Source organism: Pieris rapae, chromosome 6 (genome assembly GCF_905147795.1).
Source record: "Pieris rapae chromosome 6, ilPieRapa1.1, whole genome shotgun sequence".
Taxonomy (NCBI): Eukaryota; Metazoa; Arthropoda; class Insecta; order Lepidoptera; family Pieridae; genus Pieris; species Pieris rapae.
Genome location: NC_059514.1, coordinates 1,971,536 through 1,998,057, shown reverse-complemented (window position 1 = coordinate 1,998,057; position 26,522 = coordinate 1,971,536). Strand labels below are relative to the sequence as shown.

Sequence of the window (26,522 nt, the reverse complement as noted above, 5' to 3'; positions counted from 1 at the left end):
GTTATATATATCTTCAATTATGAACAATTTGCGTAGTATTCTTGCGCAAAAAATTATGATTTATGTTTAATTTTATGTTGGAAAAGTTTATTGCTTCCTCTATCAAATTTTGTTAGAATACCAACATTATTTATTTATAAAAATATGAATAACAATAAATAAAAACAAGATACATTTTCTGTAAAGTTTACGTACTTATTTCATTTATTTATGATATGATACAAAAATCACAGTACAACAAAAGCGTTTCTCAATCGGCCTCAATCGCTCTCTCCCTTTTCTAAAAAAAGTTGTCAAGGTATAAAAGGCAGAAAAGATTTCATGATTTTCTGATTTATTTTCAGTTGCCTGTTATATCGATCAGTGTTGACCTAGTGGATAAGAGTGTGATTTTCTGACGGCTTGATCCTGTGCACCATTCTCTTTATATTTAACACTCGCTGGTACGACATACAAAACCAGAATTATACCCAAAAAGTTGTCAAGGTACAAAAGGCAGAAAAGATTTCATGATTTTCTGATTTATTTTCTGTCGCCTGTTATAGCGAGCAGTGTTGACCTAGTGGGTAAGAGTGTGATTTTCTGATGGTTTGATCCTGTGCACCATTGTCTTTATATTTAACACTCGCTTGTACGATGAACAAAACCAGAATTAGACCCAAAAAGTGGACAAGATACAGGCAGAACGAAATCGATCGACTGAGCTCAACATCAGGGGTGGTAGGGACATTGTTTTCTTCATAATAGCAATTTTTTTTACAACGCTGAAATTATTATAAATCGTTCAGCGTAAACTGTTGGAGGCGGTAAATTATAGGCCCAATACATAAACATATTTTATTTATTTATCTTAAAGCTATTTGTATAAAAATTATTGCTTTATCACTGAAATAACTAATTATTTCGTATAGTTATTTAGTCCAAAAAGACATCATTTGTAAATATGTATAAAATGCTATAGAGTTAATATAACCATCAGTTTGTAAATGCATAATTGTAACATTGCTTGACGAGTCCGTCAGAGATGCGTATTTCACTTCGCAATCTAAAAAGCTTGGTCCGCGTTCCCTCTGAAATAAAAAAAATGATTTTATTATAATATTAGAAACCTATACTGTCAGACCAAATTAAGACAATTATGGGTAGGGAACATCTCTCTAATTCCATAAGCCAATTTGAAAATGTGGATGCAGGTATCGGCGCATCGGTTAGGGCTATTAAAATAGGAACGTACTTTAGAATTGAAGATTACGAATAGGAAGAAGAAATCTCCAATATAATAACTAGTCTGGCCATAAATGCTAATTTACATAAAACCTTTCCGATTAATTCGAATTTGAATTTGGATTTTTTGATATTTCAACTTCTTTAGATTTTCCGCCATCATGAATCAGAGGCTCATCTGATGTTAATTGATACCACCGCCCACAGAGTTCTGGCAATATGAGTACATTGCCAGAACGTTCACAAGTGTGTTGCCAGCCTTTAAATACAAATATCGTTAAAATTGAATTATTATTTAAGCTAGATCTGAAAATTGGTATGCAATATACAATGGTATGCTTATTATAATATGTTAAGGTTTTTAGAGATTATACATATACATACGGGTGAGTTCGGTGTATATGACAGGCCATGATAATTTTAAATAATTTATTAAGACATATGAATATAATTACTATTTTTATCATTGGTTAAAGAATATTTTTGGATATAGAATAGGAGGCATAGGCAGTTTAATTATAGTTAAGACGTGTGTATCGTCGCCCATGGACACGCAACACCAGCAGGTTTACGTTGCCGGCCTTTACGGTATGTTCTTCTCTTAAAGGCCTCTAAGTCGTATTGGCTCGGAAATAGCTGAAATATGTGGTCCATAAAAATATGTGTTCTCTTTAAAAAATATATTTTTATGTTTTCTCTTTTAAATCCATAAATTCAAAGGTTATCTTTTTTGTATGTATTACTTTCATTGCAACCACTGTGTGCAAACATAAGTGTAAGATTTGGATACCATTTTAAGTAAAAACTACTGTGTCAGGTAGAACAACAATTTTGAATTTTTTAAAACTATTTTTTTAAAAATTGGTAGAATTTTTAAGCAAATTCTACCAATTATTAAAAAAAAGCATTACGCGTAGTGTATCAGGAATCACTGAATGAGTGAGTGTAATGTGTATTAATGTTTAACATGTTAGATATCAGTATAACCTCCAACTCTGCGGTGTTTGAAGTCAGTTATTATTATTGTTATTTATTTATTTGTTCAGATAAATGCATCATTATGTTCGTTATAATTCTTTTGAAAAAATCTTTTAGATAAAAACTAAGTGATTGGTAAAGTAATTCCATGTTAACGACTAAAACTCGCGTTTAACGTGTTGTACTTACAATTAGCACATAAAAGTAAATATTACAAATATGTTGTTATTAGATAACTGTATTTCATATAGTCATCTGAATGCTGCGTGCTATTCGATATATCCTCAGAATTGTTTGGTAAAACGTATGCCAGGGCGGTATGTGTCAATAGGAGCAGACAAAACATCCACATTGCCTGAAAAACAAAACATGAGTGAGATTGAGAGTCACAGGTATTTTTTACTTAAAAGGGTTTCCAAATCCTTACACCTAGGAAAGAAAATGTACCTACTTAAAATGAATAAGGACTTAATTATTATTATTATTTGCATTAGCAACCCAATAAAATTGGCCATAGAAGCATGTACCTAGTATATATTATAAAAAATCTGTAATTATTTGTTTTTATGAATGTTTACACTCGATTTACATCATTATGACGCCTATAATACTACAAATATTAGGTACTGACAAAAAATTGTAACGATATTTCATTTAAATGAAGAAATGAAACTAGAATGATTTATTTATTTTTATTATAATAAACTAGTAAATAAGATTATATATCAAAGTATTTAAGTTTTGTAATACACAACAAATATAAATTAAAATGCTGGAGGAACCAAACTTTTTAAATTTGTTTTAAATTCCTATTTATTAATTTTTATATATTATTATTACAATGTAGAATAAGAAAATTTTAAATACTACATACTATATTATCATAATAATTGATATTTATATTCGTCTGCTACCTTTTAACAGCTGTATTTAGAATAAAAAAAATATCATAACCTTTGATATTTTTGGACATTTTATATTTCATTCTGTATTTTAATCTAATATCATGTACTGGATTGTTGAATCGCTTTTGATGTAAACTTGTTGCACTAGACATATACAAAATGCATGTGTATTAATAATAATAATAGTAAAAGCCTGTATTTACATATTAGGTATATAAATGTGTGACTAAAAAATACTAGTAATTAAATGACAAGCCGGTTGATTTCATTTTTACAGCTTGTCCTTGGATATAGGCCTCCTTCAAGGGCTTCCACTCTTCTCTGTTTCGAGCTTTACGCATCTAATGAAGACCAGCTACTCTTTGCAAATCTTTCCATATTTTCATTTGTCTACCTCAATTCTTTTGTAATTGCGAGGAAGCCATTCAGTCACTTTCTTCATCCAGTTATCTTCTCTCATAATGTGTCCTGTCCATTTCCATTTAATCTTTTACTAGAACTAACAGCGGTTCTAAACTTTTTCATGTCCTTTATTTCTTCTAGTTTTACTCTATCTTTCAATTTCAGGCCTAGAACACTCCTTTCGATACAATTCTTACATACTCTAAGTTTGTTTTCTTGTTTATCAGTGAGTGACCAGGTTTGACATGCGTATATGAGGCATGGTTTTATACACAATTCTTGTGTATTTTATAATATTTTTATTTATTTAGTAAATAATCTAGTTACTTTTTTGAGTATATCCTATAATTGTTGTTAATGTAAGCTGCACGTGAGTGATCAAAAAGTTTCTAACGGAGAAAGTATAATTTGTTTAATGAGATGATAATTACTTTCATCAAATCTCTTATTTTTACTTGAATTATGAAGTACATAGAATTAGGTTAAATAATTCTAAAATACTAAAATAAAATTCACAACTAATTAAATTTTTTTTGACGGTTATAAGTATACTTGTTAACGTATATGAAAACAGACATTTTTGTTTTATTTTATTGTATTTGGTAAGGTTCCGAAGATACTGGCAGCGTTCCCCCTTTGAATAGCTAGACTAATTCTTTGTGCGAGGTAGCTGCCAGCTCTTCGTTCTCCTGTGAAGTCGCCTATCCTTTTTGATATTCCCCTAAAAAGCCTTATAGCGCTAGGACAATCCTAATTAATTTGAATGTTTAACAGAATAATATAATATGATTTTTTGACTTAGCCTTTTAAGTAGCTACAAACCAACATATGTAGCTTTTTGATTAGCTTTTCCGGGATTTTCTAGATCTATCTTTCCTTAATCATTGTCTTAATATAATAATGATCCTTGTGTATCTTACACGTGCCGTTGATAAGTCCCAATTATCGTACTGTTCATTGTATGAGGAATCATAAGGTATTCATTGACCCCGCTTGTCAACGTGTTGGTATTGGTATAATTATAACAGGGTATATTTTATAAAAGGGACAGCCTGCCCTGTTATAAAATATTATATTATAGGAAACTTTGTTCGGTTTAATAACCAAGACTAACATACCTACTAACTAAATAAATAAGTTAATAGTTAAAATTCAAAATTCAAAAATCATTTCTTCATGTTGGTAACATAATGTACACTTATGAAAATTTTAACTACCAGTTCTCAAATCAAGGGCGTAGAACGGAAGAGAAGAACTGGCAATAAACTCTCCGCCACTCTTTTTAATCGCCAAGTATTTTTATGGTTGGTTGGTTATAATAATAATGGTTGCCATTATTATTACACCATGCTATTACACCATGTTCCATATGAGATCTTGCGTAATCAAGAGGAACAACACGCAAATACATAGTAGAAACAACTAATATCACCACATACACGAATTCAAGTACGACCAGTCACCACAAGTAGCACCCGTTAGGTATTATTATTGTGCAAATAAAGTGAGTTTGGTGCAAAGCAGGAGTAGGAACTTTTTTGGCCTGCATAGAATGACGAAAGTAAAATACTACAAAATATATCGCTTGAGAGACTTTTGTAGAATCTCTGACAAAATAAACATGCTATTTTTAAATGACACAAATAACACATCCCTTTTAGATAAACGTACAAATTCCTCAATCCTCATTAGTTAATATTGATAGTGTCTCTGGTAGTGTTTTTACTTCGACATCAATCGGTTTTATTTGTAGCAATTTGTGGAGTTTTGGAATTCGAATTGACGAAATTGGCAAATCATTAAGAAATATAATTATACAACAGCTAAGATTATTCTTGAAATAAGATTCAACGAATACAATAAGTGTTAAAAATACGAGCCCTTTAACCCTTTTAAAAACATTCATCGACTTTAAAAAAGCTATAGCTTGAATGTTTTTAAAATGGTTGCAGAGTATATATATACTCTGTATATAGAATACGCGAACTGTACATCAAAAACCTATTAGATTTTCACATTTTGCCTTAAACAATATTTTTGTAAGTCCAAATACATACTTCAATGACAGTGTCATGAAGACCAATGAATTATTATTGTTCTCAAAAAAAAATATGTATTCTGTACGTCAGTAAATAATGTATAAAATTTTACTTTTTGTGACACAGACGTCAGAATTATGTTCAATTAAATGTTTAATTAGGCAATCATAAATTATATGTACATGAAAAAAATTTTTTTTAAAGATTAAAATTCTTAGGTTTTATAGTCAAATTTGCCAAAACCATGCCTTGGTGATCTTTATACCATTTCATATTAAATCAAAGTTTAGTCCATAATTTTAATATTGAATTAAAAAAAATATTTTCCGCAGAAAACACTACTCACGATTGTCAAATGCATCGTCGGCACAACTCACATCACTCAACTACCGTCTCACACGTCTTTATTCCAACTGAGTAAAAAAAGATTCATCTCGTATATTTTAAAATCCGTAAACAGGATTTTCGTATAGAGCGTTTATATTTCTCACGACGTGTTAGAGTTTAATTTAAATTATTACGAAAACAATTCCCAGGATAATTTTTGATGCTGATAGAAGACAAATCTTTGTTTTTAATTTATTTTATTATTCTTGATTACGCAAGATCTCATATGGAACATGGTGTAATAATAATGGCAACCATTATTATTATAACCAACCAACCATAAAAATACTTGGCGATTAAAAGAGTGGCGGATAGTTTATAGCCAGTTCTTCTCTTCCGTTTTTAACATTTAAAAACAAAGACACACAGGTTTTATTTAGCCCTTGAACGTTTTTGAGTGAAGGTGACGCTGACCACAGAATAAATCTAATGGTATTGTAACTAAAGTAAACTTTGTACTCTTTCTATCAAATTGTGCTTACACTGTGATGAAAAGAGACATATTTCAAATGATTAAATTGTTTACAAAAACGTTTATTTGCGTTGGAGAGGGTTTATATAATTATGATAATTGTAAATAGCGTTGTTAGTAGTACACAAAATGACTGTCAAATTAAATTAAATAACAATTCAAACGTTAGGTGAAGATTTATTACACAATACTTATTACACAATACATTAATAGTATTTCTTTAGGCTTTAATCCATTTGGCTAATGTAATATTGTGGAACTTTGTACTAAAGGGTTATTCATGTAGCGATAGTTTTTCTGTTTATTCCACAACCTTCAGCAAGTACTTAATTCTAATTATGTAAAATGTTGATGTAATTTCTACAAAAATATGGAATTAAATTATTTAGAACTATTTGATTTCGGATCAAATTTTTTCCAAACCTTAATATCTAGAACCTGGATGACCTGGTACTTTTTTTTATAAAATGTGTTTTTTTTTAAATATATTTAAGTACGAATAATATTTTTCGATCTTACCGACAGAATAATAAAAACATATGCACTGGTTATTTAAAGAAAATAATCATGAGTGTGTTAAAACACGAATAAATTATATTTTCTAGAAATGATTCCTGAAATGAATGAATGAATCCATGAAACTCATTGCAGCCGATTCCGAGACTCATTGCAGCATTTCCTCGTTGTAATGCGACAATTATTCGTTGAGCTAGGAAAGCCAAGCTCTGGGGTCACCGGTACCATCTACCAGGCACCAACTTAAATCTGTAATCAGCGACTGAGCACTTTTTCATATTTTTTTAAAGAAACAAAATAGGCTGGGCCATGTTACATGAAGTGATACCATCTATAGACACCTATTCCAATATACGATTCATAGTTTCCATTCAAAATCTCGTACTGATAAAAACTATCGTTTGTCACAGTTCCACAAATAATAATGCCATTATACGTATGATAATACAGAGGTCACCGACAGTTCATGGAACAATTCAACAAACGGTAATTATTTTAGTACGGTCCTTATTTCCGTGATTGTTGCTTTAATTAATACTGATTAGTACCTAATTGTTTTGACATTGAAATATCTACTATTTGATGAACGATTTATATTTTTTTAGGGATTTATAAAGCATGACTGAAAATTCGAGGATACATAATGCTTTGAAGAAGACATTATTTATCATTATGTTCGTAGGTCTACCTAGAAGATAAGTGTGTGTGTGTAGTGACTTAAAATGCTTTTTTTTATTAAACGAATTAAATAAAAAAAAAGGATTTTAAGTATCTACTAAGACTATGTTCTTGTGTACTATCTGTTCCTGTGTATTATTTAAATAACAGAGTTTTTTTTTTATAGAACAGGGGGCAAACGGGCAGGAGGCTCACCTGATATTAAGTGATACTGCCGCCCATGGACACTCTCGATGCTAGAGGGCTCGCGAGTGTGTTGCCGACCTTTCAAGAATTTGTACGCTCTTTTCTTGAAGTACCCTAAGTCGAATTGGTTTGGAAATACTTAAGTGAGCAGCTGGTTCCATAAGGTGGTGGTGCGCGGCAAAGACTGCCTTGAAAAACGCGCAGTTGTGGAACGGCGGACGTCGAGGTGATACGAGTGGAATTTCTATTTGCAATCATTCCGTTATTATTATGATCTATCTAAGTTTTATCTAAAAAAGAAAAAATGAGGTCGTCAATTATCAGTTTTGATTTTATGATAAGAGATTAAATAGATATAAATAATAATAACGTTTATTTGCCTCTCCACAATATTGCATTTTACATGTTATGTATACATAACCACTTCTGTGAGAACTGGTGCCTATAATAGGTATTAAGAAGTCCTGTGGTAACGTTCACCACTCTTCTATAATGTAGAATATATGAAGAGGTTTCATTTCTATTGCTTTTTAAATTATGAATGGTTAAAGAACTTTATTTCTCATTACAAAAACAAAATTACATGAGAAACTTAATATTAATATGTACATATACGAGCGAGATACAAATCGCCATAAGCCGTCTTAATTTTAGTCAACTGTGTTCATCCTAACATGCATCTTTACTAATTGCATATGATAAAGTAATTCAAAAATCATTCAGGTAAGTATTTTTTTAAAATACGCTGCACTACAATCCTCACTATCATCCTCATCTTGGACTCAGATTTCTATATCTGTTTTGTGATGATTTTCTTTTTCTTAATACACAAGAAGTTGTTCAGCCAATGTTTGCATCTAGCAAAGCTTTTCAACGTGCGAGTGTTAAATGCGCGCACGAAAGAATAATCTATTTAGCACCACAATTTACGTATGAGAGTCTCGATCGATTAAATAAACCAACACTGCTCATATCTTTTTTATTAATAAAAATGACTATTAAAATTAAGATTAGCGTTTAATTTCACCAACATCACCTTGATGGCTGGAAATCTTCCACAGTTTGTTTTACTAGGCATTTTCTTTAGCGAACGGTGGGATCGACTCCAGGTCTTCCCGCAGAGATACGATCCCTAACTGTTCAAAATTCGAGTGTACTCCTACCTTAAAGGCCGGCAACGCATCCAATAAAAATGTGTGTCTATGGGCTGTGACAACTACCCTTTTTGGGCGTCCCACAAGCTCGTTTGTGTATTATGTAAAGAAAGTAAAATTCATATAAATTATTATTTCAACCTCTAAACCACTTATAGCATTGACTACATGACTACAATAATTTATTATGCGTTTTAAACACAATCTTATGGTATATTCACGACGATTACCATTCGAAAGCTTTATATAAATTACGTTTTTTTGTATTGTATTAACATTTGTATTGTGTCTAATTGTTTGATAAGCTACTATTTATACTACGCAATAATAATCCTAAATCGATAACCGAACCAAATGGGTTTGTATCTGTTTATTTTATGAACCTGAATTGGTTTGACTGTTTAGGCTATCTCAAATCAAAAATTCAATCGACTGGAAAAAATCAATTCTCGGTACATATTACACTTATTAATTTTTTGTTTGGATATTTGTAGGAATACCAGCGGATTTTCTTGGTTATCGTGGTATCCTGATAATCCCGCTTTGCTGTTCTATTCTGGATTTTAAGCATTCTTTGCCATATTTCGATGAAAAGTTTAATCGACAAATACAATTAATTACGGCTCCAGCAACCGGAGTACATGTGCAATAATTACTATGAATACTGTACTTATCAGGTACTTAATAAAATAAATATTAGATTGACAGGTATCGATAAAATTATCAATACAAGATAACGATTTCTCAATAGTAAAATGTCACGTCTCAGTTTCATAATTTTTATATAGTAGTTTGAAATGAAACACTATTTCTGCCTTAACCACTGTAACCGGTGTTCTTATGTTCATAATGTTATTTTGTTTTTTGAGTATAGAAGTAATTGAAGATAACTTTATATTACTGACTATGAAAAGTACAGTATTACGTATACTCTATTAATTAGAAGAACATTTCAAATTGAGTTTCGTAGCTAATATAGGATTATACGTAGGAATATCAAAGGATAAGAATTGTTATGACAATGAGCAATTACCGTCTGATATTTTTTTAAACATAATTAAAAAATCAATGCGAGGAATTATATGTTGCTCCCCTTACACTTTAAAATCGTTCCGTTTAGTTTTTGTAATTTTAATTGTTTTTTTAATATTTGTATTATCCCTTGGCCTATGTCCAACGGCGGACAAACCAAAACTTAACTAAATGATAAAACATTCCTAAAATATAAAGTTTTTTTTTTGAAATAAAGGCTATTATTATTATTATTATCCCTTGATGAATGTTATGTTTGCCTATGACTGCTTGTCACATTAAACATTGTATATTGTGGATCTGTTACCAATGTATCAATAAAATAAAAATATAATTTATTCTACATACACGGGAATCATAGTCAATCAAATTGATTGAAAGTTTGACATTTATACCAGCGCTATGCTGTCATATTAAAATACATCAAATATTGTATGTTAAAAATTTTCAAGTATAATGTTTAAAAGTATAAATTATGTTTCATAAATTCTACATGTTAATTTTATGTGCACTTAATATACAACACGGGCAAAGATGCGTGTTAAATACAAGAATACATTTCGGTGAACCTCTCCCAGTTATTTTACGCAACAACCGAATTCTGGAACCAGACGATAATGACGGTAACATAGTAATGAACGCTGGAGACGTTCTCACACTAAGTTGCCAAGGAGCTGGTTTTATCAATCATCCAGATATTAAAGACCGCCGTGAAGTAGCGACTATATCGTGCGAAGGCTGTGATAACTTCAGAAACGATGATTGGCTGAATTCCCTCGCTAGATTCACGTTTTTTAGATGCTCCTTTTCCCCAATCCATCATAGCAAGCCCACAAATAGAACATGCTACGAAGGATACCCCATAATAGACGTTGGATACACGATTGCAGACCAATTTTACCCTGTCTACGAATCATGTTTTGATGACGTCCATTTTAATCCTATTTATTCAAAATATACACAAAAACCATATAATGCTTTCTATCAAACTAGAGTTGAACGTCCGTTCTTCTTGGATAATCATAATTATGAAAATATTCCTGTGGAAAGGCTATTTTCCCCACCGGGTCAAAAAGCAGCCGTAGCACAGCGAGTAGGTCCCCTAGTGGAGTCATATGTGACCAAAAGTCAACTTCTATCGAGAGGACATTTGGCTGCAAAAACAGATTTTGTCTTTGCTTTTACTGAACGAGCAACTTTTCACTATGTTAACTGTGCACCGCAATGGACAGGTTTTAATGGAGGAAATTGGAATACTCTAGAGGTTGATTTAAGGAATCACATTCACGCTGCTGGTTATGATACAATTATCTACACGGGTACATTTGGTATAACTCAGCTAAGCGATAATTTTGGAAGACGAGTCGATCTACATCTATACACGGATCAAAATAACAATCCTGTTATTCCGATACCGCAGTATTTTTATAAAGTCGTATATGAACCGAGTACGAAGAGAGGCATCGCTTATGTGGGCATTAATAACCCATATTATACTTTTGGTGAAGCCCGGGAGTTATTTTTTTGTACGGATGTTTGTAGGAATACCAGCGGATTTGGTTGGTTATCGTGGCATCCTGATAATGCTGCTGAAGGCTATACGTTTTGCTGTTCTGTTCCGGATTTTAAGGATACCGTGCATTATTTGCCATATTTTGAAGTTGGAGGTCTACTAATATGATTTTTATGATAACAAGTTTATTGACCCCTTGCGTTATCAAACTAGCGGTTAGGTTGACCTTTGAAATAACTAATTGGGTACATACAGTCATCTTTATAAACTTTTTATTTTATGTACATATAAAAAGCAATATATTATTTAATAATGTATTTTTATAATCACTTCCCGTCCTAATAAATTATGAACTGGTCATTTATAAATGATGCAATTTACGGTTAAATTATGATTTTGTTTATAATTAGGGATTATGATCCTAATTATCATTAGGCTCAAAAGGATCTATCGCTAGAAATCATTAAGGTTTTGGATATACGATTAAAGACATTAATTAAGTTACTATATAAATGTGTCCCTTTTTAATTTTGATTCATTCAATATTTGACCAGCATATCGTTGAGTGATTTAAAGTAGTGATACAAAAAGTTAAGTTAGTGAGATACAATAGTGACTTTGAATGCAAGAAGTTAAAAAACAACAATGAAACCAAAAACGGTAAGTTGAAGATTAAAAATACTTATAGATAAACATATATGTTAACAATATAAAATATTTACTTACTGTTTTTTTATATTTTTAGATTGCCCTCGCGTTTTTACTAGTGGTTACTTTAGTACAAGGACTACCCAGGACTCATAGATTTAAGCCTGTTGTGAACCTTAATCCAGAAAAGGTTACAACAACACAGAAGCCCATTGAAGTACGAAAAAGCACACTTTTCCCCAAGAACACCAAAAAGTATGTGGTAACCGACAAACCACTTCCTCGGATGACTGCTCCATCTTCGTATAAATATTTACTCGCAAAAAGGCCTCTAATGCTTAAATTCGAGCCGTCATCATCACTTTTGAGAAACGGTCACGCCGTACCCCATCAATCTCTGATGAAAAAAGTAAACTTTGTGGTATCTACTCCTTCTCCATACGAAAAAAATTCCAAGAAATCCTATTGGGAAAATCAACGACCTATTCACATCAGAAACAACAAAACTACCGAAGATAATGTTGTCAACAATACGATGCCACAAAAACCTAACGAAAATAAGGATAAAATTACTGTTCAACCACAACTAAATAATATGACCACAACCAAGAGTTCCAAGGCACCAAAAAATGAAACAAGGGAAATAATTTTGCTTCCCATTAATGAACAAGAGTTAAAATCTAATCCGAACGCAATTGCCGATGAAGTAAGTGATATTATCGCATTCGTAAACAAACTGCATGACACGAAGGAAAATATTTCAAAAATTGGGTCTACTACACAACAACCTATTGACAAAAGAACGTCGATACATCCTACGTTGCTACCATCAATTAAAGCAACAGAGAGTTCTTCGGTTAATCCTACCTATGATCGTACAACAATAAAAAATCAAGATAATGATAGCAGACCAACGCCCAATGAAGACGTAATACAACCATTTAGTTCATCCACTACAGAAAAAACTGCAACAACTAAAAGTTATTCCTTAAGAGGTAATAATGATGAAATAAATGAAACGGGACCAGAAATGGTGTTCATACCAGTAAATATAAGTGACCTTAAATCACACCCAGATTTAATAGCAGAAGAGGTTAAAAATGTCGTCAAAGATATTTCGAAACATGCCTCACAAGTGACTGAAAGTACAACGGTTAGTACTACAGTTGCCAGTGTGAGTAGCTCTACTACTACTTCTACGGTAACACCTACGCCAGTAACAATGAGATTGGCTGAACCGGAAATCATAATTCTAGGTAAAGGTGAACGTTTCCCTTCAAGTAATAGCAGCAGTGAAGACCGCCAACGCCCAAATGATGATGTCAATAACGTGATTTATCTTCTTTCGAACAATAATTTGAATGAATCAAGCAGTAGTTTAACTACCAAACAGTCTTCGTATCCTACTTTGTACGCAATGGACGTTCAAAAAAATAACTCATTTATTACCAAGGACCAGACGACTACCCCTTTAACACCGATACAGAAAGAAACAATAACTGAAAGTTATTCTCTAAAAGGTAACAAAGATGAAGCTTCAACTCCAGAAATCGTTTTTATTCCGGTGGATTTAAGTGATCTGAAATCACATCCTGATTTAATAGCAGAGGAAGTTAAAAATACCGTCAACGAAATTAAAAAACATACTTCATCTGTAGAAAGTAGTACTAGTACTATAGTTTCTATTATGAGCACTTCTACTAATCCATCGATAACTACTACTTCTACGGAAACCACTACTGCTGCTACAAATACCACGCCAATTCTAATGGGATCAGAAAAACCAGAAATCAAAATTAATGCTAAAGGTGAGAATTCTCCTTCAAGTAATAACAACAGTAAATATAGCCAAAATCCAGATGATGATGTTGAAAACGTAATTTACCACACGCCTAACAATGTTTTAAATAATTCAAATGACGATGTACCAACTGAAACATCTACAAATATTGCTATTAGTTCCACTAATAACGCTTCGTCAGAAATATTGTTTATACCGGTAAATCTGGAGGAGCTCAAATCTCATCCAAACTTGATAGCCAATGAGGTGAAGAATATTATCGATAACATTAATAGGCATACGCCCAAAATGGATATTACAACTACCACTACTACAATTACTAATAAAGCAGCTACTGTATTAACTACTAGTACCCCGGCTACTACTAGTACCACGACCACAACTACAACACCAAAAGTCGATAAACACATTACATCTAACTCGTCAGATGATTTGATATTTCTACCAGTTAATTTAGCTGATTTAAAGTCACACCCTAATGCTATAGAAGATGAAATCAAGGATGTGGTAAATCTAATTGATAATAACCCCAATAATAAGAAGAAAAGTGAAACAACGGTAACCCCTTCACCAAAGCTTAAAGAGATTGTTTCAAATACAACGCCTCGAGAATATAAAATAATTACGAGCACTTCAGAACCCTTAAGTAAGGAAATGTCAAATCCTGAGGCTATAGTTCCCGTTGGAAGTTCTGAAAAACAAACATCACCGGAAATAATTTTTATACCTGTGAATTTGAAAGACTTTGAATCACATCCCAATGATATAAATGGTGAGATTCAAGATATAGTATCTAATATGAATAAACCTAAATCAAGCGATAAGACAAACCTAACGGATAAAAGCCTGACAATAATGAATAAAGATAACTCAACAGAAAGTACAAAAACTCTACTTCCAATGCAACAAGATGATAAACCAATAAAAAACGGTTCCAAAAATATCTTGGCAACTGAAAACTCGTTACCTACAAGAGATATGGTAACGGAAAGGATTTCAACTGAACCTGATTTCCAGTTATCAACAGTTTCTTTAAATGACCTAACGACTGACAATTATCATAGTAAAGAAAATATTATAGCCGAAAAATCCCCCGAAGTTGTCTTCATTCCTGTAAATTTGAATGATCTTGAATCAAATCCAGCAATTGCAGATGAAGTACGAGATATCGTAGATTTTATGAATAAGCTTCACCCACGTGATAACGAGGTTACGGCATCACCAGATCTAAAAAATACACCGCAAGAAAGTGAATTGCCAAAATCAACGGAAAAAATGACAGATACTACTTTTGCCATGCCAACAACGAAAATTTTGTCAACTACTTCTACGACTGAAGATTCTGTTAGAAAATATTCCCAAAACTTAGAAACAGACGTAACAACTGAATCTCTCGTAAGATCTACAAGTGAGGTCAGTCTTACAGTTAAGGAAGATCAGAAAACTACAGAGAGCTCACAGCGAGAAATTGTCTTCATACCTATTAAACTTGAAGAACTTCAATCAAATCCTGATTTAGTAGCGGATGAAGTAAAAGATATTGTTAATTATATGAGTGAAAAAGACAAAACTAACAACAATATGACTGAACAATATACAACTGAGAAGGAAATTTCATCAATCAAAACTACATCAGAGATACACGCTGACACCACAACATTAAAAACTTCTACAATTACCGAAACTACAGAAAATATCGTTACACCAAAATATATATTTATTGAACCAATAGAAGTAACCGCTCTGAAAGACGAAGATGAAAATGATATATATGTGGGAAACATTTTAAGAAGACCAAAAGTTACCGATAAGCAAAACGACAGTGAAATAAATAAAAGTGCAAATAAAAGCGGAAAATCAAACTCAATAAGCGATGATATTTCAGATGTTATTTATGTTATTAAGAAAAATTAGAATAACACGTAATGGATTAAGATATAGCATACGTAAATTATTAAAATGTAAATATCGTTTTCTAAGAGGTGTATATATGATCCACGTAATAATGTATTTAGAGTAATTAAGCAAATAAAAATTCACACAAATCAATTGTATTTTTATTTTTATTCATTTAACAGCATTGAGCAAAATGATATTGAAAAATTATTTACGATTAAACATGTCGGTGATTATTTGGTAGCTTAGATTATTCAGTAGGGTATATGAACAATTGAAATTGATGTGATTTGTAAAATCAGCAAATGCGGACAGATGCGATTTTATTTTTATATGTATACAAGCTGAAACGGCTTAATTCGTTCCGCCTAACAGTCTAATAATGTATTGTAACTTTAGTTAAACTTAATTTAGGATTTGAGATAATAACATTAATACAACTTTTTTTGCAATGCAGAAATGTTTTATTACTAGCCATTGTGAATGAAGAATGGCATTTTACATTAAGCCCTTTTCTCCCTAGCGCCAATATTGCAATACTGCTTGTTAAAGCACTTTCCGATATACATATAAAAATTTTTGATGAGGTAACACATGTCATCGAACAAATTCAAAGCCTGGTTATGCATTTCATTCACTTCAAGATCGGAATTTCTTGGACTGAGACGAATTGGATGTAAAATGATTCGTAGTTTTGTTAACAGATGGCACCTCACGCTGTTTGCATTCGTAAAATTATTTAATTAATTGTTATTCGATAACTTATCCTACATTTGATTACTTATTCTGCTATTCGAAGCGAAGAAGAATCCACCAATAAAGAAATAACTATCATCAGTCCTGCTGATCTTGAGTTATAAATGGTGTAACTAACACGACTTTCTTTTATATATATAGATTTAGATTTTTAATATGTAGATTTAATTTTTAACATAAAAATAATAAAATACCATGCTTAATGTGTCAAATGCTTACATGACCGACCCCTTTCAATGGCTAAGAACGATTATCAAGAAGGTTTTACTGACTATATGTGTACTTACGAAATCAAAAGAGAAACTAATTAACGTGTATTGGTTGTAAATACATTAGATATAAAAAAATAATGTTATAATAGTAGTTTATGCAACTGTCATATAATAAAGGGGCGAGTATCAATATAAGATTACACGAGTGTTTTTATACCTAATTATATGCAGCCGCATACACTAACCTCATGGCTATAGGTAGCAAACATTAAATAAAATGCAATATAGGAGAAACAAATATAAAATATATTAATGTGAATTAATTATAATAAATTTAATAATTATTTACATTTTGAATATTGCAATTAAGAGACATCCTGCATAACAGGCTGGGAGGCGGTATAAGAGATACCTAGTCGTTGTCGGGGTTGACAATGGAACAACAAACTCCCAAGCGAATTAGAGAATTATCACTAAATAAAGAAACAATATATTCTAAAAACCATACACTTACTTTAACCTAATCCCCGAACTTACATAATCTATATTCCTATATCATTTAGTAAAAGTTGTTTATTAATGGTTGACTATTTTTATATTTAGGTATAAAGGAATTAACAAAGTTTAGGTAAATCAAATTATAAATTATTTGTGCTTTTAGTTACATTCCAGTTTATATATAAATATTGCCTACTCTTTTACTTGTTATTAAATATATAAATAATTTTTTAATTTTGTAGAACTTTGTAACCAACTTGATTCTGTTCTACACGGCAGTATTGATTATTATTTTTAACTAATGTTTAAGCCCAAACATATAATTAAAATATGTATTAAGAGGATCAATTTGTGTTTTGTGTATATGTAAAGAATAAACCCGAAAACTAATGCACAAGATCGATTGATATAGAATAAATATACTGTATGTAGAATACTATAATTTTTCGTAAAAAAACCCGTATAGTATAGAACAAAATCTTTTAGCTAGATTTATTTTTATATGAAAAGAATCAGTAATTATGCCTGCCTGCACTGCCTCAATCAAGAATGTATGTTGCGTAATTCATGCATACCTGTAATGTACAAAATTAGCAAAGTTTTGCTAATGTTGGCATAAACATTAAGAAGCCATTAATATTAATTTCCCTTTAATTGTAATCACTTAAGAAATATATATAAAACATTGATTTTCAAAAAAAATATTCACTTGTCAATTGATATCCCAGGAATTTGCCGCTGCAATAATGAAGATCAACAAAGTGAGTATTATTATAGTAGAGTAGTTATTTCAAGAGCTTAAGTTTAAACTTTATCTTGCAAATATAATAAATATAAATTTGTATAATTTAAATTAAATATTTATGTGACACCTTTTTATGTTTACAGGTTATTTTTCTAATAGTAATTACCATATGCGTCGTAAACGGCCTGCCAGTACAAGATAAAAATGAACCTGAAAAGCCTTCTGAGCCCGCCCAGGATCAAAAGAAATCGCCCGTAAATAGCACAGATGAAGTTATTCTTATACCAATCAATCTTCAAGAACTCAAATCGGATCCTGAGGCAATAGTCAAGGAAGTGAAGGATATTTTAAGTTTTATGAAGAGTAAGAAGGACAATACGAGCAACTCTAATTATTCCACAACTGAGGCATCTTCTAAACCTAGTGATGCTACATCTGATAAGTCTTCCGATAAATCATCCACAACCACTGATAAACCATCGGACAAATCGTCAAGTGATGCAACCACCACTGCCAAGTCGGATAAGTCATCTAGTGATGCGACTACCACTTCAAAACCATCAGACAAACCATCGAATGATGCAACTACTGTTAAACCTTCGGATAAGCCGTCAAATAATGCCACAACAACCTCCGACCCATCCGACAAACCATCAAGTGATGCAACCACCACCGTGAAACCTTTGGATAAATCATCAAACAATGCCACCAGTACTACAAATCCCTCAGACAAGCCATCTAGTGACTCCACCACATCTGCTCCGCCGTCGGATAAACCAAAAACCGATGCCAGCTCAAATGCTAATCCGTCAGATAAATCATCAAACGATACTACGACTGCCAAGCCCTTAGATAAATCTTCAAATGATGCTCCGGCACCGGCCAAGGCCTCGGATAAGCCCTCAAGTGACACAACAACGACACCTAAGTCTTCAGATAAACCTTCGAATGATAGTACTTCAACTGCTAAGCCAGAATCTTCAAGTGATGCCAAAACTACTGCGAAATCTTTAGAGAAAGCGACAAGCGATGCTACTATAACTAACGATAGTAAAACAACTGCTAAGCCATCAGACAAAAAAGCAGAGGATTCTACCACGAAGGGACCAAATAAAGACAAAGATGATTTAGAAAAAGAAAAAGATGTCGCACCTGATAGTGCAACCGAAAGTCCAGAAAACGACTCCAAAAATTCTACAACAAAGGCGCCTCAAAATATTATTAACGAAAATTGTTATTACTGTATAAACGAATATTTCTTTGACAAACCAATGCCTAAGCACTAACAAAAATGTATCTTAATAATAATTAATACTATTTTCATGTGCCCAGCTTAGTTAGCCACTTCTACTTAGTTCACTATATAATAAACTTAAAAACAATAACATACGTTTATTTTATTCAAGTTAAAAGTCACGATGTTGCAGAAAACATGACAACATTTGCCAATATTTGGCATGCACATTAAACTAACTTTCTTAGAATAAGTATTCTTGTGTCAGTATAGTCATTAGTTAACCCCCTCAGTTTATATGGCTATGAACCTTTAGATCACTTGTAACTGCAATATATAATATTTTCTCACATAATTTTTCACACCTAGGAACTCAAATTATAATTTAAATAATACACAGGTAAAAGCTCAGCGTTGTGAAATGTATCACCTAATTAGGTATGTAGTATGTGCTGTAAGTAATCCGTTTAAGAAATAAGAAATATTATTTTACCACAGAATTTTCAATGAAAAATGGAAAGCAAAAAAATATTTTTTAATGTTTCGTAGTGATGTTAAATCTATTTTAAAAAATCTTAATGGTCATAAATGTTTGCTAGATATAATTGTCAGGCGTTTATTAATAGTATCGTACAGCCTCTGTTTGAGATGGTGTATATCGGAGGTGTCAGGTTAGTAAAAGCATTGGATAATGGTAATTGTTTCTGGTCCTCAGGTATAAAAGGCTAATCCCGTACTAATAAACAGAAATAGGTATGTCTTCTTCGTTTCGCACACAACTTTAAATACAATAATATTAAATTGTTTGTTTTTGTTGGTATGGTATACTCAAAAGAAGAAAAGTATTTATTTGCCTAAAGCATATAAAAGAATCCATAATTAACACTGATTTAAAAATACAGTTAAAAAATGTTGTGTCTCGATTAAAAATTATTAACAACAAATTTACTTTATAATGTAACAAAATTCTATTTCAATTAATAGCGTAAGTCGTAACTCGCTATTTAAATGCGTATTGTTACTAAAATACATGTAAAATTCATTTCCAATTGTAGATGGGGCGATTACGTACATCACATTGCTTTTATGCGTTTTGAAACAAAAATTATTTATTCGGGACGTTACAGTACACCGTAAGTTAATTAAACTGCGCACCTACTTGTAAAAAAATGCTATTTAAACTTTAAGAAATCAACCATTTTTTATATAATATTTTACATAGCTTTACAATCTCCGTACCGAAGATATATTAATGTATATTTGTTATAATAAAATTGTCCTACATTATGTTTATGCCATTTTTGACATATAAGAGTCACACACTGGATCTCATCACAAAAAAAATCGCTCACTAACTGATTTTGATACAGCTAGACTTGTTTATTTCAGTTACTTTCACAGCTTAAACACTTATGACTTATTATTATGGGGTCATGCTGATGTCGAACTATTTTCATCCTGCAAAAGAGGGCTATTCGTGTAATTTATAATTTCAAATATAGGAAATCGCACAGAGATAAATTCAAGGAAATTAATATAACCTTTCCCTCGCAATATATTTATAAAAATATTATGACGTGTATGTACAAGTCTAGTGATATGTTAGATGTCTAGTGTTTGTAACATACGCACAATGTTAATACTCGGAACAAACGCAAGTAGCAATTTCCCCGTACTAGACTATCTAAAGTTAGTAAATATTTTTTGGGAAAAGAGATATTTTCCCAGAGAAAGTAAAGGGATCTTAACGGATCCCAGAGGCTCTTTTATCTCTGCCTTTTGATAAATTTAAGAAATGTATAAAATAAAAGCTTTGTAAAAAGGCTTACTATAAAGTTAATGATTATCTTGTTGATAAAAGGGCCTGGGCCTAGTGCTAGACAGGCCACTCCTAATTAATTATCGATATTTGTTTTAAAATAAGTGTTGTTTGCCATTGTAATTTTGTATGATTATTCGCTATTTAAAACGAGTACTGAGAGTTTTTAACACCGGCTTCTTCTCTCGGCCTACATCTGTCTTCTTTGCCGATGAGTAGGGAAGTCTACCGATTCACTTTTAATTATGTGGAATAAATGATACCTGTATCTTATATTGAATAATAAACATATTTTTATTATATTTTAACCACACTGCAGTTATGGCATTGCAAGGGACGAGACGGGTATCGCGCATTATCTTAAAGACAATAGGTGTCGTAAATATAAAAAATAGTAACGAAGCAGGTAATTTAACGGGAGCCAATATAGTCGTTAATCTATTCTCAAGAAACGATAAGCCTTATTATTAAAATTAACAAATGAGCACCCAAATTGTATTTAAACAAACTCATTTTGAAGACTTCGTCATTGTGTTCTTGCTCCTACAGGATGAGGCTTCTTCTGGTGAGTAGTATTGTTTATATATACACTATTTTTAAACTGTTTTTATGTAACATCTTTTATCTATGTATTGTTTTTTCAGATATTAATTTCAACTCTTCTGGTGATGTGTATAGTAGCAGAAGGACAGAAACAAAATCGCAATGAACCTCCAACAGAAACGCTAAGCGAGAAGAGAATAATCATGCCACCAAGGAACATTAAGATAAAGTTATCACCGAAGACCAAGCCTCAACCTTTGATATCACTGTACAAAACGAACGTTGGTAAAAAGTCTTTAATGCGCAAGTTTGTACCTGTTGCAAGAATGACCGACCCACCGATTAAGGTAACTAGAAAACCAGTAATGAAGCAACGGCAATTAGTTGTTGGACCCGTCACAGTTAAACCACATAAGAAAGAAGATATCCATATAACATTAAGGAGAAGAGTCAATTTTAGACCAAGTCTTGTAAAGGATACAAATAGACAAGAAATTGCATCAAAATCTGTTAAACAAGATGGTAAGGAAGACAAACATGTTACTAAGGCTCTAGTCAATAATCACAAAGATACTATAAAACCAAAAGAGGAGAAAATAGATGCGGATGAAGATGGCAAAGAGTTTATATTTCTAAAGCCAACTGATAGTGCTGCTAAAGAAGACAGTAAACAAGACTCTTTTAAAGTTTGAAAAATTTTTTAAAAGAAATGTTGTAGTATTTTTTGGCTTATAGCTTCCGGCAAATAACTTGGCAACTTATATACGTCTTTTTCTACGAAAGGTACAAAACTTTCCCACCAGGCAACCTTGCCAATTTATCTGCCGAAACCTAATAAACATGATTGTAAGTTTTAACTTCAAATAAAAAATAAATTGAGAATTATTATTTTATTTCTAAAAAAATCTTAAATTTAAGACAAGTAAATGTACATCCTTAATTCTAAGTACAACATAATGGCAATAATTATTATCTATTTCCATCACACTATCATAAATTATCTTTTACTAGGCAAGGCGAACCACTTGGTAACATCACACCAACACATTCAATCGAAACCTAGAATTACAACTTTTGATTTGACATAAAACAAAGAATTTGAAAATTGCATTACGACCGAACCAATAATGACGAATTAATGATATTTATCGCAAAACTTAATGGACACAATTAAAACAATTGGAATGCGCATGATTCATACGAATTCATTAAATTAAAATGTTGAATCACGTGACATTTATGTAATTATATTTTTTCGTTAAAAATCGAATTTACGTATATATAGTTAAAATGTAAGCAAATAAATATAAACATTTCAGGCTTCGGGTCGGCCAACGACTGAGATCTCTCACGCCCTGCGTCAACAAGATTGCATATTTGTCTATATTGTACTCGTAGATTTAGATTTCAACTGGGCTCAACGCCGAAAGATGGCGCTGTTTTAAATATAGTCGATTCTATTGTAATCGTAAAAAGATAAACCAAAATAACATTATTAACGAATTAAATAATGTTATAGCATTTTAATAATCAGAAATCATATTTCAGGGATATAAGTAATACCGATAATTAAATCATGATACACATTTAGCTTGATTTCTCGTAAATGATTTCACTTTTTGGGACCGGGAATTTAAAAAATCCTGGTTTGAAAATATCATACAATACTTTGATTATTCGATGATGAAAAAGTCCCTTTTTAAAAATGTTGGTTTTGGTCTCTCCTTCAACGATTTATGGCGTTTTACACTGGAATTAACAATCATTTGGAAAGTCTGAATACGTCATTGAGGGGTGTATAGGGCGTTCTTGTGGGTATTGCGTTGTATGCAAACGATGGCTGCGCGTCCGCTCGGAGTATTACGACACCTGTATAGAAAAACGGTAATGAATATTGATTTTAAGAATTCATTATTAGTAAGGTATTTTTGTATTTTTTAAGTTATATTTCTTTTGGCGCGATGGAGATATATGATGAACAACACCTAAATTCGACATCGTAAAGTTAGGTCTATGTGGCATGGAGATCGATAACTATGTTCAAGTTGTATATTCTAGTATTTTTTATTTAGAACACGTGTTTCGTATCAGTACAATTAAAAAGTGTGAATAAACAAATATTGTTTTAGTGTTTTTAAATCAATTTCATATACGACGGTGATAGTATTTACTAATAATTTATTTATTTAAATAAAATCTTTTTGATTAATTTTAATATTTATCGTTAATCACTACTTATTTTTTCCATACGCCAAAGAAGTATAGGTAACTTCTAACGCGTGTACATACACAGTCTTTTTTTTAAAGATATTCCGTTAATACTAGCCAAGGTTTATTAAAAAAGTATATGGTGTAATAAGCTTATATAAATAATGTATATACATTGAATAATAAACTTCTTTATGTTTGAGCTTATACTTAAGTCATATTATGTTCTTAAATAAGACACCTGTACAAAAATGAAAACGACATTTCGATAAATAGTTTTGTGTTAGATTATACTTACGAAGCCACCTCCAATAAACATAAATAAATATTAAAACCGCACCCTTGAATACAAAGAAAAGCGACACTTTCTACCTGAGGGGTTCACTTTCACTTTGATCTTGGTCTGAGGCGAGAGCACTCCGTAATCCACGTCCTCATAAAGATCCTGGAAATTAAAACCGTTTATATATTGGAAACACTATTTTTAAATTCTGTTTTTATATGGGACTGTATATGGTAAATGTAAATTTACGATTAATTTAATTTGTTTTCCTTGACGTTTATAAGTGTACATGTTTACCTAAATGAATAAAGATATTATGATTATGATTATGACTATGACTATGACTATGACTATGACTATGTAAGTGGTTGTGGTGGTGGTATGTTCCCACCAGAAAAGGTGGACGATCGCAGATCTGGTAAAATCAGGGTAACTTACCTCAACCCTGTAGCCTGAGGGGTTGTTAAGTCCCAGCTCCCTCAAGGTGACAGCGACATCTGACGGTGTCCCATCAGTTCGTCTGTTGACGAACGCCACGGCATACGAGTAGTACTGGCCTTGGATCGGTAAGATAGGTCTGGACCAAATTTCGATGCCACGGTGCTGAAATATTTTATATTAACTTAAACATGTTTAAAATTGTGGTTCAATTACAATTGACATTACAAAAATTATGTATTTTAGATATTCACTTCAACACTAATAATAATAGACATTTTAAAGTGACAGTCAACATAACTTTATTCATACAATATGTATATATATTCATATAATAGGTAGCTACTATTAATACTAAGCCACAATCATATAATCTGCAGAAAATCTTAGCATTAACTCGCTGAATCAATAATACAAGCATAACATAAACCTATGATTCTTGTAACTTTACCTATATATTTTGACAATCATTCAAAGTCAAAGTTAAGTAAATATAACTTTATTCGTATAGTTGAAAGTATACTTAAGAACGTTATATTATACGTAATATAAATAATTCTAAATTTCATTAACTACTACTACCTATTACATAATACAAATTTATTTAAAAAATGCTGCTTATATGTCGAAACTTAACTGCATTAAACTACAGCTAAACATTACTAAAATGTCATTTACTGCATTTATAAATCATTATCACCTTGTATATCCTTCTACCCTGTATGCCAAGTGGGTCCTGGTCAACATCGATGATCTTTCGGTTCTGCAGGATGGCCTTGTACTCCGGCCGAATGGTTCTCAGGTCAACACTCATCAGCAGAGGCGCCGCGAGTATAGCCCAAATCGCAAACTGGGTCTTACTCTGCTCGTACGATAGACCAAAATTGCCTATGATCAGCTGGAAGAATACTGTACAGTTAGGATGATATCTCAACGGAGCTACCATATAACACACAATAGGCCTTTATTTAAATACATGTCCAAGCAATCTCGTCTTAAACTATCAAGACGTGTATTTAATTTAATACACATTAACATAATCATGTTAATGTTATAGAAAAGAGAATGATACATTGAAACATTCCAAATAACACTAAAAATGTTACCAATTGATATGATATCCAACAGGCATGTAATAACAGTTGACAACTCATTTTTTTTAATAACACATGGGGCAAACGGGCAGTAGACATACCTGATGTTATTGATAACCGCCACACATGGACACTCTCAATGCCTGAGTGCTCGCGATTGCGTTGCCGGCCTTTTAATAATTGGTAAGGGTCGAATTGGTTCGAAATTAAATGTTCTATTCTCGGTTTGTACTACCGCTTGACGGATTGCCTCCAAGAGAGAGAAAGGAAGAAAGAGATGTAGTATAAAGGCGACTTACCATGTCCGGGTCATTCCAATGGCCGGGACCTGCATTCGGCACGATCACGTCCTGATGGTTTCCGTAATAGTCTATGATAGACTCGACGGACGCCCACGAGTCTTGAATATCGTCGAAGTTCCTCCACAGGTTGCAGTGCTCGATTATCGACGAGAAATTTGGCTGAAAATATCATATTGATTTATTGTTAAGGTGTTATGGGTTTTTAACGTTAAATGAATCAAATTGGCACATATCAGGACATTTATAAAAGGAACCTCAAAAAAGCTAACTAAATACAATCAATGATTTACATAAATTAAACTAATCTTATAACTAAAATTAACCTAAATAAATAGAATGTGGGCGCCAGGAGGATTTTTGGCTCATCCTACCAAACCTTAAAGTTACCTTAAAGGTCCTAACCTACCCTCCTCCTATCACAATTATAATATAATTATTTCCGGTGATATCGTGAACATCTAATGTAGTTTCAACTAGCAACATTCTCTACCATTAATAAAAATCAAAATTTAAATAAATAAAAACATAACAAAACTAACCAGGTATATAAATCTTATAT

At 32.0% G+C, this 26,522-nt stretch overlaps 3 protein-coding genes and 1 long non-coding RNA gene across 5 annotated transcripts in view; 2 read left to right on the top strand and 2 right to left on the bottom strand.

Moving 5' to 3' along the window:
* Nucleotides 1–823: 823 nt before the first annotated feature.
* Nucleotides 824–6,041, bottom strand: LOC110997205. The gene is made up of 3 exons (XR_002600323.2): nucleotides 5,895–6,041; nucleotides 2,392–2,557; nucleotides 824–1,070 (listed from the first exon to the last, which is right to left on the bottom strand). It is a non-coding gene; the product is annotated as an uncharacterized LOC110997205 (long non-coding RNA).
* A 4,377-nt stretch (nucleotides 6,042–10,418) lies between these two features.
* Nucleotides 10,419–11,707, top strand: LOC110997249. Its single transcript, XM_022265316.2, has one exon. It carries the CDS (start codon nucleotides 10,449–10,451, stop codon nucleotides 11,652–11,654), a length of 1,206 nt encoding a protein of 401 aa, XP_022121008.2. The 5' UTR covers nucleotides 10,419–10,448; the 3' UTR covers nucleotides 11,655–11,707.
* Nucleotides 11,708–13,902: 2,195 nt separating this feature from the next.
* Nucleotides 13,903–19,333, top strand: LOC110997165 (dentin sialophosphoprotein-like). Its single transcript, XM_045628676.1, has 4 exons — nucleotides 13,903–13,942; nucleotides 14,813–14,916; nucleotides 15,397–15,708; nucleotides 18,186–19,333. Exons 1-4 carry the CDS (start codon nucleotides 13,903–13,905, stop codon nucleotides 19,326–19,328), a joined length of 1,599 nt encoding a protein of 532 aa, XP_045484632.1. The 3' UTR covers nucleotides 19,329–19,333.
* A 3,180-nt stretch (nucleotides 19,334–22,513) lies between these two features.
* The window catches only part of LOC110997336 (alpha-N-acetylgalactosaminidase), a 42,447-nt gene continuing 38,438 nt past the window's right edge, over nucleotides 22,514–26,522 (bottom strand). The window contains exons 6-10 of one of the 2 annotated variants that reach the window (XM_022265451.2): nucleotides 25,961–26,122; nucleotides 25,268–25,465; nucleotides 24,568–24,732; nucleotides 24,216–24,291; nucleotides 22,514–23,507 (exon numbers count right to left, since the gene is read on the bottom strand). In XM_022265451.2, the coding sequence (XP_022121143.1) occupies nucleotides 23,401–23,507; nucleotides 24,216–24,291; nucleotides 24,568–24,732; nucleotides 25,268–25,465; nucleotides 25,961–26,122 (708 nt within the window). In that variant the 3' untranslated portion in view covers nucleotides 22,514–23,400. The remainder of the gene's footprint in view (nucleotides 23,508–24,215; nucleotides 24,292–24,567; nucleotides 24,733–25,267; nucleotides 25,466–25,960; nucleotides 26,123–26,522) is intronic. The other variant, XM_022265459.2, reaches the window with a different exon arrangement.

Excerpts from the sequence above, each read along its gene's own strand:
- LOC110997249 (XM_022265316.2), top strand. The coding sequence starts at position 10,449 with ATGTTTCATAAATTCTACATGTTAATTTTATGTGCACTTAATATACAA.
- LOC110997165 (XM_045628676.1), top strand. The coding sequence starts at position 13,903 with ATGGGATCAGAAAAACCAGAAATCAAAATTAATGCTAAAG. Across the intron at positions 13,943-14,812 it reads AATCAAAATTAATGCTAAAG|AAAGTACAAAAACTCTACTT; the intron begins GTGAGAATTCTC and ends ATAACTCAACAG. Across the intron at positions 15,709-18,185 it reads AAGATGAAAATGATATATAT|GTTATTTTTCTAATAGTAAT; the intron begins GTGGGAAACATT and ends TTATGTTTACAG.